The sequence below is a fragment of the Aedes aegypti genome, chromosome 1, assembly GCF_002204515.2.
Source record: "Aedes aegypti strain LVP_AGWG chromosome 1, AaegL5.0 Primary Assembly, whole genome shotgun sequence".
Lineage (NCBI taxonomy): Eukaryota > Metazoa > Arthropoda > Insecta > Diptera > Culicidae > Aedes > Aedes aegypti.
This window is the reverse complement of record NC_035107.1, coordinates 242,865,359-242,880,138: the sequence shown is the minus strand read 5'-3', so window position 1 is coordinate 242,880,138 and position 14,780 is coordinate 242,865,359. Positions and strand designations below refer to the sequence as shown.

General features: G+C 36.1%; 1 protein-coding gene across 2 annotated transcripts in view; it reads right to left on the bottom strand.

Annotated features, from left to right (window-relative positions):
* The window catches only part of LOC5563548 (serine-rich adhesin for platelets), a 157,237-nt gene that overhangs the window by 111,099 nt on the left and 31,358 nt on the right, over nt 1–14,780 (bottom strand). For both annotated transcript variants that reach the window (XM_021837372.1, XM_021837370.1), the window contains one exon: nt 3,527–4,560. In XM_021837372.1, coding sequence (XP_021693064.1) covers nt 3,527–3,631 — 105 coding nt within the window. In that variant the 5' untranslated portion in view covers nt 3,632–4,560. The remainder of the gene's footprint in view (nt 1–3,526; nt 4,561–14,780) is intronic.

Genomic DNA, 14,780 nt, shown 5'->3' with positions numbered 1-14,780 from the left:
TTATTTTGAGATTTGATGAATACACTCGGCTCCAGGGATGAGAAAAGTACTGGAGCAAACATTTACCGCCTCTACATTTACATCTTTCTACACGACCATCAAAATCCAAAGCAAACCATGACGGTTCAAAACAAAAAAATGTCACGGCTCTTCAAAAATGTAATCTTCTTCTTCCTAACGTTTTTCAACCCCGAATGCGAAATGACTCGAGCACAGTGGTGACACGATTTTTGCGGTTTTCGGGGTTTTGCATTTTTGCTCGATAAAGGCAGTATGAAATTGAACTTGTTTATATGTATCGTAACGGAATGATTGTGGTCTTTCTGTTAGAGCTAGTAAATTTCAATTAGTTGAAAACACAAGCAAAATATTAGCGATTGAATGATTTAACACTTTTTTCAATCATTCAGCTTGGAATGGCTGCCCGAAAATGGTCATAGTGGAGAGACAAAAACAGTCAAGCAGTGTGTGAACCGTTGGCAGCGCAACGCCTGATGGTATTGATGCTGCTGCTGCTTTGTGTTTTGGTGGAATGGCAGAATCGATGAACTGTGGTGAATTGTGGTCACAGTTCCCAAGACTGCTCGGCTCACAGCTTTTTATTCGACAAATTACTTCGTTTCCACAAACTTTGATTTTAAAAACTTTTATTCTCAGTGATAGACAGGATCATTGCAGACGATAACGGGGTTGCAGCTTTAAAAAGGATGCGAATCACTGCCCTAACAACTATTCCAACAATTTCTGGAGTAACCCTTCTAGAATTTCCTAAACAATTCCCCTATGATTTTCACAACGATGCTTGAAGGAATTCCATCAGAGATTTTGAATTAAATTTGTTTGAAGTTTTTCATGCAATTTTTCCACATTATTCTTTGAGAACGCCCCAATCTTTTTCAAGCTAAATTTTTCCTTCACCGAGGTGATAGTATATTTTGTAAATTTTTTACCCAATTTAAGCTAAATTTACAAGGTAGATATTACAAAAAGTAGTGTTTGATCCTTCTGTAGTGTCGCTTGCTCATAATGTATCGCATAACCAATCAAAGGTGACTTTTAGGGCCGATTTCTTCACACCCGCTTAAGCCTTAAGCCTAGTTTAGTCATATACGTGGTTTACGGCTTTAGCGAAGGTGCAGAAATCGGTCCTTAGACCCTTAATACCTTATATCACTAACCCAATATACTTCCCATATCAACTGTGAAGATGCAGGCAGAGGTATATTAGGTCTCTAGTAACAATAGTTGTCTGACTAATATTCCTTCCGTTACAGATGGCCATCAGAGCGTGACCGGCGCCGTTATGGATTTCTTTAATGTTGAGCCCTCTTATTGTGCGTATTGAGAATAATTGGTTAATAATCTCAAGCCTCATTCATTGATTTTCTCTGCAATTTAATCACGGTATTAAGGAGACCGTGTTATTTTCGCTATCTTTTGTCTCACTCTAACAATTATCATCAAAACTTTGCAGAAGCAAATCTCTAGTTTTAATGAACCGATTAAACTGAAAATGTAATGAGTTGTGCAATACATATACATAATTATAGTGACACATCGATATATTGAGTGGTACTTGAGATTTGCTTCTTGAAATGGAGAGGGTGATTAAAACACCATCCCGTGCGGCCTTAAAACTACAAGTTCGGCCATGTAAGCTTATTAGGGTGAGTAATCCGTTTTATGGCCAAATGCAAATTAGAATGAACCCAACCAGATCGATATTTTTTTCGGATTCATTTGAAGTTTCAAACAAATTTTCAAATTTTGGATGCGATCAGTTTCGCACAGGCAGCGGTATGGGCAAATATTAAAATTATTATGAAATTCATCAAATTTTGGACCAACTGCCTGATTTTGCGCAATACGCTGATTAAAGGCACTTCACGGTATCATTGTTCAGAATTTAAAGCTTTTGCTTCAAAATTTAGAGCCTGAGCAACTCTAACAGAGATCTAACAGATTGTGGAACAGTTGGTTGATGATTTTGTCGCTTGGCGAAGTTATCATACTTTCCAAATGTTGTATAGGATTCATTACATACAAATGTATTCATTCTGTTAAAAATATTAGGTAACAATGCGCCGTCTGAATCAAAACACATCTAAAATGTATGTTTAAAATTCCCTCAATTCATACCCATTTATACTCCAAAGCCCTCACCAAACCAAACAAATCAAGCCAAACTTTTCAATCCGACGTATCTGCAAAAATAAACAAATCGAGATTTGCTTTGCATGGGCTTGACAAACGCATAATCTATCTATTGTGTCTATAAAAGTATTCCTACATCCATTTTTTGATTTTTAGAAATAAATTAAAATTATGCCCTATGTGCACTTTACTCAGTGTTTTTAATTTGGCTACATACACCCTTCGTTTGCAAAGCGACTCAACTGTCAACATTTTTCATGCTAGCACATACACCGTACATATGCTCATAGTAAAGCGACCTATATGTAGAATCAAAACATAAAATTTCGAACACCAGATACGTCATACTGTTTCCAAATCACTAAACATGTTGGAAATCGAGAGAATTGGATTTCCACAGTTGAGCGAGCTGACGGGTCGGCAAACTGATGTGGAACATCATCAGTATTCGGTTTAAGACAATATTTCTCACCAAATTTTGCACAAGAACTGTTCTCCTCCTGCTTTTGTTATTTACGGCTCCGTCCGGTGCTCCTCTTAATCGAGTTGAAATTGGAAACATTCGAAAACTAATATTCGTTGTCGTTGAAAGTTGAAACTGACGAATTGACTAAGTTTAATAAGTTTTATGGGAATTTGCAAACCGGTGTATGTGCAACTTCAAAACAATACTGGTGTATATGACGTGACGGATGTGCAAAACGAACTGTCAAACCGACGCATCAAGCAAGGTGTATGTATCAATCAAGGTATGGTATCGACGAATCATCCATGGTGTATGTGAGCAGCACAAAGCAAAAGGGTTTATTCTCTAATTTTACCTGTTTTTCAATTAAATTCAAAACAAATCGGATTTGTTTAATAGTGGTTAGAAACAGTGTTTTTTTTTTCAACTTATAGTAGACATCGCAATAGAAAAAATGCAAAACATTTTAAACAGGATTTAAAATGCTTTACAATATTTTGCATCGCATTTTTCTCGAAACCTTCCGAGTGTTCTTCTTCTTCTTTCTGGCGGTACGTTCCCACTGGGACAGAGCCTGCTTCTCAGCTTAGTGTTCTTTATGAGCACTTCCACAGTTATTAACTGAGAGCTTACTATGCCAAGGACCATTTTTGCATGTGTATATCGTGTGGCAAGTACGAAGATACTCTATGCCCTGGGAAGTCGAGAAAATTTCCAACCCGAAAAGATCCTCGACCGGTGGGATTCGAACCCACGACCCTCAGCTTGGTCAAGCTGAATAGCTGCGCGTTTACCGCTACGGCTATCTGGGCCCCTCTTCCGAGTGTTAGATACGCCGATTTGAAAAATCATGCTTGAAATTTCTATTCGCCGTCAAACTTTCAAACCTAAATAATAAACTCTCACCTTAGCAGCCAGCACAGATGGTCTCTTTCCATCGCCGCTCAACCGTCGCAGCCAGGTGTTTTTGTGGATCTCCCGGAAGAGCGCCCCTCGCGGCGGTTCCATCATTCATTCACCGAGCAGCTGAGCCCTCTCCTTTCTGTTAAATCCACTTCGCGAGAGTATAGTGCACCACTATAATACACCACACCAACGACCAACCGCGGTCGTCGTAGATCGTTGTAGTTGTCGATCGTTGCTTTCGTTTGCGGTTTTTCAATCTCCAGCCGAAACAGCTGTCGTCTTCTTCTTCTTCTCTTCCCCGGTAGCCGTTATTTTCACCGACCGCTGATTGAACCCACCAAAACCGATAACCAAGTGGACGTTTTTTCGCTTCACAAACTCACTACTGGTAGCACTTGGACCCCGTACAAGACACCACATATCTTCACTGGGAGCGATTTTGATTGACTTTCCAATAGCACTTCATCTGATCACCATCACCCCAACATCATCATCATCATGATCACGATCATAATTCTTCGCTTATTGCACTTATCGTTGTCGAAAACTTGGTAATTAATTCCCCTCGGACGCTTTATTCTTCAACAGGCCTTGAGAAACACAACCGGTGGCCAGCGACTCTAAAACTCGCGTCCGATCGCGTCGAAAGACTTACGGCAAGTGCTCTGCAGCCACAAAGACGACGACGACGACGACCACGACCTGCAACCGAAATATCTAAGGTGATCGAACTTTAGTTTTGGCCATCCGCGCGCATCCGTCCCTGGGCTTTTGGCGCTTTCCGTTTGTCCACGGTGTTTGTTGCGGTTTCTTCTTTGCCCCTTGTTTCGCGATCGCAGAAGATGCGGATATTAGCAATAGCCGCACCAAAACTGTGTGCGATCGCGACACGCCGCTGATCTCTCTCAACCTGCAAAACAAAAAAGCGGTGGCCGGTCCCCGTGGTCGTGAGTCGTAATCTTTTTTTCGGGGGCCTCTTTGCGAGCTGATCGTAATCCGGAAACTATGGAGCGCGCGATCGCGATGACACACGCCTGGAGAAGAGAAAGAGAGCAGAAAAAAAGAACACTAATTATGATTGCGCTTCTGCAATATTAGCGAAAGGGAGGGCCTTCCATGCGTGGCTAAGGTGGTAATGGAACCCCAAACATAGAAACCCCAATAACACTAGGCAACAATTGGTTCACGAACTTTGACCATTTACAAAGGATTCAAAAGATTTTGGCCCGCTAATTTTAAATCCGTTGTCGGATTTTGTGCAACATCTACCGTATTTCGAGAAAAAAAAAATAAAGTGTGTTTTACAATGTATTACATTTTCTTGAAAATTCAACGGCACTGATCCACAGCAAATGATTAAATTTGCTTATCCGAATTCATTCCATTATTTAAAAAAAATTAAATCACGTAATATTTTCGACAAATGTCTGAATTTATCACGATACATTGGGATGCATTCAAAGAAATTAAAAAAGAAAAAAACTTCTGAGATTTTCTTCAGGGTCATTCCGTATTTTCTACAGTAGGAAAGTAATAATTTCAAGACTCTAAAATGAAAATGAACATGACCAGAATAAGTTTTGAAGGAGACCTGGAGAGATATATAGAGTCAACTTGATTATCCTATATATTTGATCATTCAGGTGGGCTAGATTTAAAGCTGGACATAATTTGTTTTGTAAGATGCTTGAATTTGAACTGGTGTTGTTCAAACAACCCTTGCATGATATGGTCCCGAGCCGCCTTCAAAATGAATGCGGCCGGCCTTGAAGTAGACTCAGGTAGTCAGGTAGGGATCTCTCAGAATCCTCACAGGATTCTCCTCATCAGTATCCTCTCAGGATTGGCATTGGATTCGTCGCAGGATACATATCAAAATCCTTTCAAGAATCTCATCAGAAAACTATCAGGATTATCAACAGAATCCTTTCGGGAAACTTGTCAGATGAGTACTGTAGAACGAATGACATCAGAAATCTTTCCATCCATCAGTATCCTTTCAAAGTTCTCATCAGAATCCTCTCATAATTCTCATATGATTCCTTAAATGATTTCATCAGATTCGATGCAGAATTTTCATCAGAATTTGTCCAAGAATCTTATCAGGTGGTAGGTCATTTGGCATAAAGTCGTTTGACATAAAGCCGTTTGGCATAATGGTCGTTTGGCATAATGAGTCTGAAACCAAGAATTTCTAAAATTTTCGTTTTTAAATTTCTATTGAATCTTTCTGATGACATCAGGCTTGTTTTGGAGTCAATTGATACAAAATGACACTTTATTCAACAATCATTTGCTCTTGAATAAATTTAAGCATATTAGGAAATTATTGCCAATCATATTTTATTATTTATCCAGAAATTTCCCTTCTTTCAAATATTAATTCCTCTTTTGAGTTTCGCTGTTGGAACAAATTTTTGCACTGAAGATTTTTATATATTTAGCACAAATTTACCCTTCTTTTGATTGTTCTATATTTTTTTTACTAAATATGATGTAACCATAATTATAGATATGAATACTGTTGATTTAAAATGTCAATTAATTTCTCCTTCTTTTATGCATAGACTGCTCTTTGGAGCTTTATTTTTCAAGCATTTTTTTGTTCCCAACTGACAAAAGGGCGGCAATCGATAACATTGATCTGCTCAAATTATCAGCGAAAAGAGAAATCGATTACTGTAGTTACTTCGATGGGTTGTGCTATTTTTCCCCGAGCGCCAGTTCTCCGAATATCCCGTTTCTCCGATTAGCCCACTTCCCCGAAAAGTTTTTTGCACTCATAATTGTCGTAACTTTATACATTTCAGGGTGGTAAACGAACTGACCATCTAATATGCACCCTTCTTTATTTAATTGACAGTTCTTTCGAGTTTTACCGTCCTCAGCGTTTTTGCTGAGAATGACAGAATACTTCCTTATTTTGACTGTTTATCGTTCTTTCTCGTCACCACTTTTCGGGGAAACCAGTCATTCGGGAAAATGGCATTCTGGGAAAAGTAGCACAATCACATCGATTCGCAATAATTTTTGGCGTCCATTCTTCTATTGGTTCAATTATAAATTTTGCCTTTTTTTAAAAATAAGCTGTTTTTCAATATTTATACTGTTTTAAATTTATTATATAGTAAAGCTAAATGTAAACCATTTTCAAATTTTCCTGTTTTATCAATTCCTGCCAGATGTGTTAGAATTACTTTAGAACCTGCCAATATTCAACATATACTTTTTTTTTTGGGGCAAACGCGTGATCTCCTTCCAAGATATGCTGGAATAAATATCATTTTAATCACAAACTTTCCCTTATCTCGATAATAGACGATGTTTTTGATGTACACTTCCAAAATTAGAATTTAAGCGAAGTATGCACTTCAACAGAAAAGTAATCGCCTATCTCGATGCGTGGGAAATTTCTTGCAAGAAATGCTCAAGAAAAGCATTTTTCTTTGATCAAAGTTTGCAGTTGAAAAGAAATGTCATTTCAAATGGAGCTTACAGTGGGAAATTTCTTGACCATTTCTTGAGCAGAAATTTTTACTTTTCTTGAGCGGAACAGCATACCTAGCTTCATATTGAACCGTTGAAAAGTTTTGCCACTAATATTTTCTTTTAAAGATGTGTTGTTTATTTGAGCTATGCTGTGAAATTTTTGTTTTGCGTTAGAGCCTTAAACATTTTAATCGAAGAATAATCTGCTCTCGTATATAGGCTATGTTTGCATTAAATCGCATTGATAGATCTTTGGATTAGAGCTTTTGATATTTTGCAAAAAAAATCCATTCTTTTATCAAGTTAGCGAAATATTCTATGAGCGTTCCTTTGATAAATAACTGCGAACTTTCTTTACCATTTTTTTTTACATATTTATATCGCAACAAGCTCAAAGATACTCTATGTTTTGAGATGTAGAGACACGTCACGAGTTTTATTTAGTAATGCTCTCTAATGTCACAACAATTTTTGAAATACTTAGCTTGGAAAATCTCTGAACGAACACCGCGCTTGTTTAGAACCTACCAAAATTTTTTGCTATGGGCTCAATGGCGTTCATCTCGGTAAAAGCTTAAAAATACCGATATTTATTTAAAGTCAATCATTATGCCAAACAGCAATTATGCCAAATGACTATTATGCCAAACGAATTTATGCCAAACGGCTTTATGCCAAATGACCTTATGCCAAACGACTTTATGCCAAACGGGGTACAAACATCTTATCAGAAGGAATATCATCAGAATCGATCCAAGGAATATCATCAGAATCGATCCAGGATTCTCATCAGATGCTCTACACAGGATTCTCATCAAAATCTTTCAAAATTTATTTTATTTTTGTCTTCTTTCTTTCTTTCCGCCACAACGCTTCTATGGTTCTCATCAGAATCCTTCCAGGAGTCTCTCCTGAATGCTTCCAGGATACTCCACTATAGTGCTAACAGAATTCCCAACAGAGACTTTCCAGAAATCTGAACAGAATTTTTCCAAGATTCTTATCAGAATTCATGCAGGATTATCATTAGAATTCATCCAGAATTCTCATCAGAATCCACAAAGTATTCGCAACGAAATCCTTCCAGAATTCCTATCCAAATCCTTTCAGGATCCGCATCAGGATCCTTCGAGAATGTTATCCTTCCAGAATTCTTACCGAAATTTTTCTGGTATTCTGATTAGAATCCTTTCGGGATTCTCATCAGATATTTTCCTGGATTTTTCTGTGAAATTCTTCATACACTTTCAAAATCTCCAGGATTCAAGTCAAATATTTCCAAGATTCTTACCAAACTTTCCTAGGAACATTGCAGAGATCTTATCTGAAATCAGAATTTTCATCACAATTCTTTCATAATCTCACCAACAATTTTATCAGGTACCGTCCAGTATTGTAATCACAGGGCTGGTAGCATGCCACTTTTTTGCGATCTAATTATGAAGAAATTTTGAGATGGGTTAGCTGTCCAAACATAAAAAGCAAGAAATAGTTATTTGTTATTATAAAGAAAAATTTTGGGAAATGTTCTAGAGAATATTCTTGCAACATTTAATTAGAAAGCGACTTTGGGATGATTTTTTGGCAGAAATATTTTAAAAGATTTTGGCGAAAACCTGGACCAATATCTGACACAGCTGCTGAATAAATAACGAGTGAACTTTCTACAGTAATTTGCGGCTAAAGAAGGAATCCTAAACATGTTTTCTGAAGGAACCTTAAGCAGGACTAGCAACAACAAAAATAAATCAAAGTGTTTATCAAACAGTTGTCCAAAAGCATGTACTAATGTTGCTAGTAATCATTTCAAAAATTACATTAAAAATTACAATAAATAAACTATACATTTTCCATTTATCAATGCTCATATATTTTTCTTCAGATTCTTACAAGAAATTTCTTCAACAACCAGTGCAGAAATCGTTCTTGGGAATAGTTTGAATTTTATCAATCGAGATATTTTTCCGCATCTCAAAATTTGTCTAGAAGTTTATCCTTGGTTTTAACCGAGACTTTCTATAAAAAATTTTTAAGAATTTTCTCCAGGGAATTTTGCAGGAATTCCTCTAAGTATTGTCTAAAATGCCACCTTCCGGAATTCTTCTACAATTCTACTTCTTTTTATGATTTTTTTCTTTATGTGCCCTCTCTTGAAATTTATTGGAAACTACATCCACAGATATGCTTCATAAATTGTTTTGTTCCTTGTAAAATTCGTCCAGTTTATTTCTTCATATATATTGGGAAATCTCCCAAGACATTCCTTTCATAATTGAACCTGATAATTTTCTTGTGAATTTGCTTCAAATGGCTTTATAAAGCCCTTAAAAACAACTTTTTTTTTATTTTTCTGGAGATTCTTGATAAAATGCAACTTGTGACTAATCAAAAAGTTTTTTCGTAAAATTCTCTGAGGACTCCTCCAAGAACTCTTTTGAAAATTATTTCAGAAATTTCATTTCCTTCTGGAATGAACTCAGTATTTACACCAGATCTAGAATTTCATGGTAAACATTTCCAAGCATTGCCTAAGAACAAAGAATTCCCTAAGGAACTACTCCTAGGTTTTTCCCAGTAATTTGGTTTGAGTAGTTTTAGGATACTTTCGCAAGAATGTCTCCAAGAATACTGATTGAACTTTTTCAAAAGAAAGTTTGTAAAATTCTTCGGATAAAACGAATTATTTTAGGAATTTTCCTAAACCTCTCAGTTTATTCTGGGAATCACATAAAAAGACCAGTTCTTCCAAGAATTTTTTTTAGGAATTTCTCTGGGATTTCATCAGAGATTGTACCAAGAATTTCTCCCTGGAGTTATTTTGAAGATATCTTGGGAATATTCAACAGTACTAAGAATTAAATCAGAAGCATCTAAAATGTTATGTTATGATTTCCTCCAGGTAAAATACCAAAGTTTTTCCAGGAAACAATCTTGTAACTTCCTAAGAATATTTTGTCTCAGGAAACAGGAATTCTTCCAAGGAAACATCAAAAATAGTTCAGAGATTTTTCAGGAGTTCACCCAAAGCTTTCTTCAGGTTTTATTTTCATTTTAGCAATGAATGTCTCTAATAACACTACCAACAACTAAACGAAAGGAAATTTCTCAAGATATTAATTTTTGAATTCCATAATTTTTTACAAGGGATATTTAAAAAGAAAATCATGATAAATTCTTGGAATACTTTATGAAGGAATATCCAAAGTTTTTTTAGAAGAAATTTCCAAATAAGCACTACATGATATTTTCAGGAACTCTTTGGAAAAATTAAGTAGAAAACATTTCACGTTGATTTCACCAGTAATGGATACTGCAACTTCCCAAGATTTTTTCCCAGAATTCTTCCAAATAAAACAGGAATTCTTCCAGGAATTCAGAAGGAAATAGTTGAGAGATTTTTTTTTTTTCAAGATGTCCAATGCTTCCTTTATTTATTTTTTTTATAATTTTAATTTTTAATCGAATAACTCTAACACTACCAAAAATTAATCTGCCAAATCCAAAGTAAGAATCCTAAATATATTTTTTTCAAGTGATATTCTTAGAAAACTTAATAAACCCTTGGAGAGCTTTATTAAGAGTTCATGAAATATTTTAAAAGAAATCCCTAAAGAAACTCCTGGAAGAGCTGTACGGCAATTCTTGAAAAAATGTATGTTCAAATCTCTGGAGGAATGTTTTAACTAATGCTCATAGGAGAAACTCGCAGAGATGCTCTTTAAGAAACCTTTGATTTTGATGATTCAAGAGTAATTCTTGATTCTCGGTTCAGTTGTTAGAATTATTTCTGAAATAATTGCCGAAAAATTGCCATTTTGGACACCCACCCACCCCTTCGTAACGCTTTTGGTATGAATATTATACAATTTATATATGACCTGTACCAACTTACTGACACTCGGAGGGGGACTGGCAACCCTGCATATAGAAGCAAGTGAAGAGTCCTGTATTTTAACAAAATTAGTGTTTTTTCGTGTTAATTTTTTTTTTTCCTGAGAACGGCATCAGATTCAGCAAACTCAAATCTACTAGAGACACCTAATTTAATAAAAAATGTTATTTTTGTTACGCTGTGTTATCGTAGAACAAAAAAACAAATTATGAAACTATGAAAATTTGTGAGTAAAAAACTTATTTATTTCAAACATTTGAACATTTTCTGCAAAATCGAGAAACAAAATCGAATTCAGTGGGACAAATTCTGTTGAAAACATTTGAAATAGTCAAAGTGTGTGAAAAAGTTTTGATTTGCCGCCTAGTGCAAGTGAAGTTTTGGGAAATTGATCCATTGAATTTCGATTCGGTGTACGGTCACGTTATTCGATTGGATGAATGAAAAAGCCAGTGGTGCTGAAACAACGTTATGTCGATGATACGTTTATACAGACGCCTAAACAGGCCTAAACCAACGAACAAACAATACGGTTTGAATTGGCAATGTCGGAGGCGTGAAAGCGATGAAATACCAACTTTAGTAGAGATACCCCCGTTCGGGCAGACAATAAAATCAAATGCCAAATAGGATCCCTTGCGCGAATCAATTCCTGAGTTTATGCACGTACCATTGAACCGGCTGATCGCCAAGCTTTTCGCTCAGTCAGTGTTCTATAAGTGGGCATGCGTCGTCAGATCCTTTCACTTTCTTTAAACAGCCAAGTCGCCAATGAAATTCAAGATATTCGTTTTAATTGTGTCTAGACAACCAGGTAGACATTGTATATGATCTAATACGTTCTTAGATAGGCGGATCAGCGATACTTTACCAGATGTTATTACGGTTTGAATTCGTAATATTATCTAAAATATGTTGCCATGAATACTGAAACTTATTTGATACCTGGATCCAAACTCAAAAGAGATCCAAACTTTTTTGTTTATTGTTATGATCGACTGAATGGAGCATTTGTTCACACTTAAACGGATTCGCCGAGAACCCAACAGCTGATATCTCGGTAATAATTTGACGATTCTCGGTAAAACTTTTACCGAGATTTCGGTAAACGTTTACCGAATCTCGGTAACGTTCGCCGAGATCTCGGCAAAAAGTTTGGTTTGCCGAAATCTCGGTAAAATAAGTACCGAGATTCGGCATTGAAAATTACCGAACGCTCAGCTGTTGGGTTCTCGGCGAAAAGTTTTACTGAGGTCGGTAAAATAATTTAAGTGTGTTGGAGTCGATATCGTCATTCATAGGCGTATAACAGCATCTTTTTTCGTCATTTGAAACCAAAGTGTTTGAAACTTTAGGTGTTTCTGTTGAAACACAGCTTGGTAAATATAATTTCCTAGCTGCCTATTTGCCTTTTCAATGCTCTGGGCAGTTAAGTTATTTGCTTCAAACTGACTAGCGAAATTTGACTCGCAGGTCATTTTTTTTTTGTTATTGGTGACTTTAATGCCAAACATCGGTCATGAAATAATTCGCAAAGTAATTTCAACGGCTGAATTTTATTTGATTTGGAGCCCTTATTGTTTTTCCTCTTCTAGAAACCCTTCTACGATTGATTTGGTCTTAATCGACTCTAGTTACTTTGTAGCCAACTGGTTACTCATGCTGATTTTGATTCTGATCATGTCCCTGCTACGTTTCAAACTTCCCATGAAGCGATTCTCAATCCTATCAGCTCCACTTTCAATTATTTTCGAGCCGACTGGAATATATATGAAACATAGATTGACTCTAATCTTGATGTTAACATTTCTTTACAAACAAAACTTGATATTGACAATGCTCTTGAAACTTTAATAGATTCCATTGTTGAAGCCAGGAGCATTGCAATTCCAAAATGTGAAGTAAAATTTGAATCCGTGATTATAGACGAGGATTTTAAACTCTTGATCCGTCTTAAAAACGTGAGGAGAAGGCAATTTTAACGCACTCGCGATCCTGCTATGAAAATTATATGGCAGGATTTGCAGAAAGAAATCAATAAACGTCTTGCACAATTAAGAAACAAAAATTTTGAAAATAAGATTTCTCAATTGGACCCTGGATTTAAGCCCTTCAAGAAAGTATCAAAAATTCTGAAAAAAACCCTCAGAAGCTGAGGTTACTATGCAGTTTGAAAGTGCGCATAATTTTAATTAAGGACTTACTAGTCCAATTGAGAATCAAGTTACTTAGGAGTTCGAGAATATTCTCAATCAAGAGAACGTTTTCGAAAATGCCTGTGAGACTGATTTGGAAGAAGTAAGAACTATTATTAAAAAAATCAAAAATATGAAAGCACCTGGCGATGATGGAATTTTCTACATCCTCATCAAGAAACTTCCAGAAAGTAGCTTATCATTTTCAATTAATATATATTCAACAAATGTTTTCAATTAGCATATTCTCCTGACAAATGGAAAAATGCCAACCAATGTACCAATTTTGAAACCAGACAAAAATCCTGCAGAAGCTTCTAGCTATCATCCAATCAATTTGCTTTCCTCCAGTAAACTTTTTGAAAAGGTCATGTTAAACAGAATGATGGCCCACATCAACGAAAATTCAATTTTTGCCAATGAACAGTTCGGATTCCGCCATGGACATTCGACCACTCATCAACTTTTACGTGTAACAAATTTAATTCGTTCCAACAAATCTGAAGTCTATTCTACTGGTCTTGCTCTTCTAGACATAGAAAAAGCATTCGACAGTGTTTGGCACGAAGGTTTGAACGTAAAATTAAAAAACAATTTTCCAACATACATTGTTAGAATTATTAAAAGTTATCTGTCAAATTATCAGAACTCCAGGTCTGGAAGACTTCATCAGAAGGAGCTGGTGTTCCCCAATGCAGACTTTTGGGACCAATATTATACAATATTTTCACATCTGACTTACCTGAGTTACCTCAGGGATGTCAGAAATCTTTGTTTGCGGATGACACAGGCCTCTCCGCCAAAGGACAAAGCCTGCGTGTCATCTGTAGTCGATTGCAAAAAAGTTTGGATATATTTTCTTCATACTTGCACAAATGGAAGATTTCTCCTAATGCTTTCAAAACTCAACTAATAATATTCCCACATAAAACAAAAGCTCTTTATTTGAAACCGTTCCGTAGACATGTTGTCACGATGAGAGGGATTCCAATAAATTGGTCAGATGAAGTTAAGTATCTAGGGCTCATTCTAGATAAAAATTTAATTTACAATAATCACATTGAAGGCATTCAAGACAAATGTAACAAATATGTGATATGTCTCTATCCCCTTATCAATAGAAAATCAAAACTTTGTTTTAACAACAAGCTTCTGATATTCAAACAAATTGGCTGGCCATGTTGTATGCTATACCAATATGGACCTGAGAGAGACTCGCGAAGAGGAAAAATATCAACGTCATATGCAGCCCAGATTCCCCTCTCACGAAACGTCAAATGCAGCCCACCGTTTTTATGGCTGAAAAAGTGAAAAGTATTGTGTTCAAGGTAAATTGTTATTGAAAACCTCAGTCAGCGGAGCAGTTTTTTCCAAAGTTGCTGATAAATCTAAGCAGAAGATTAATTATTTCTAATGTCTGCTACACGCAAACAAATTTTGTTGTATAATCTATCGAATCCATGGTAAAATTAAGAACTGCACCAACGATTTTCAACCGACTACAAAAATCTGTTAAGTTTACTATAATCTAGTACAAATCACTGAGCAGTGCAGTAAATGTGACCATGTCCATAGTAGCATCCACTACAAAGCATTGTATTTCAATCAGTGACACCCACCGTACAACACAGTGTGGTCAAAAGTAAAATGCCAAAATTGTCAAATCAAGAATGTTTCT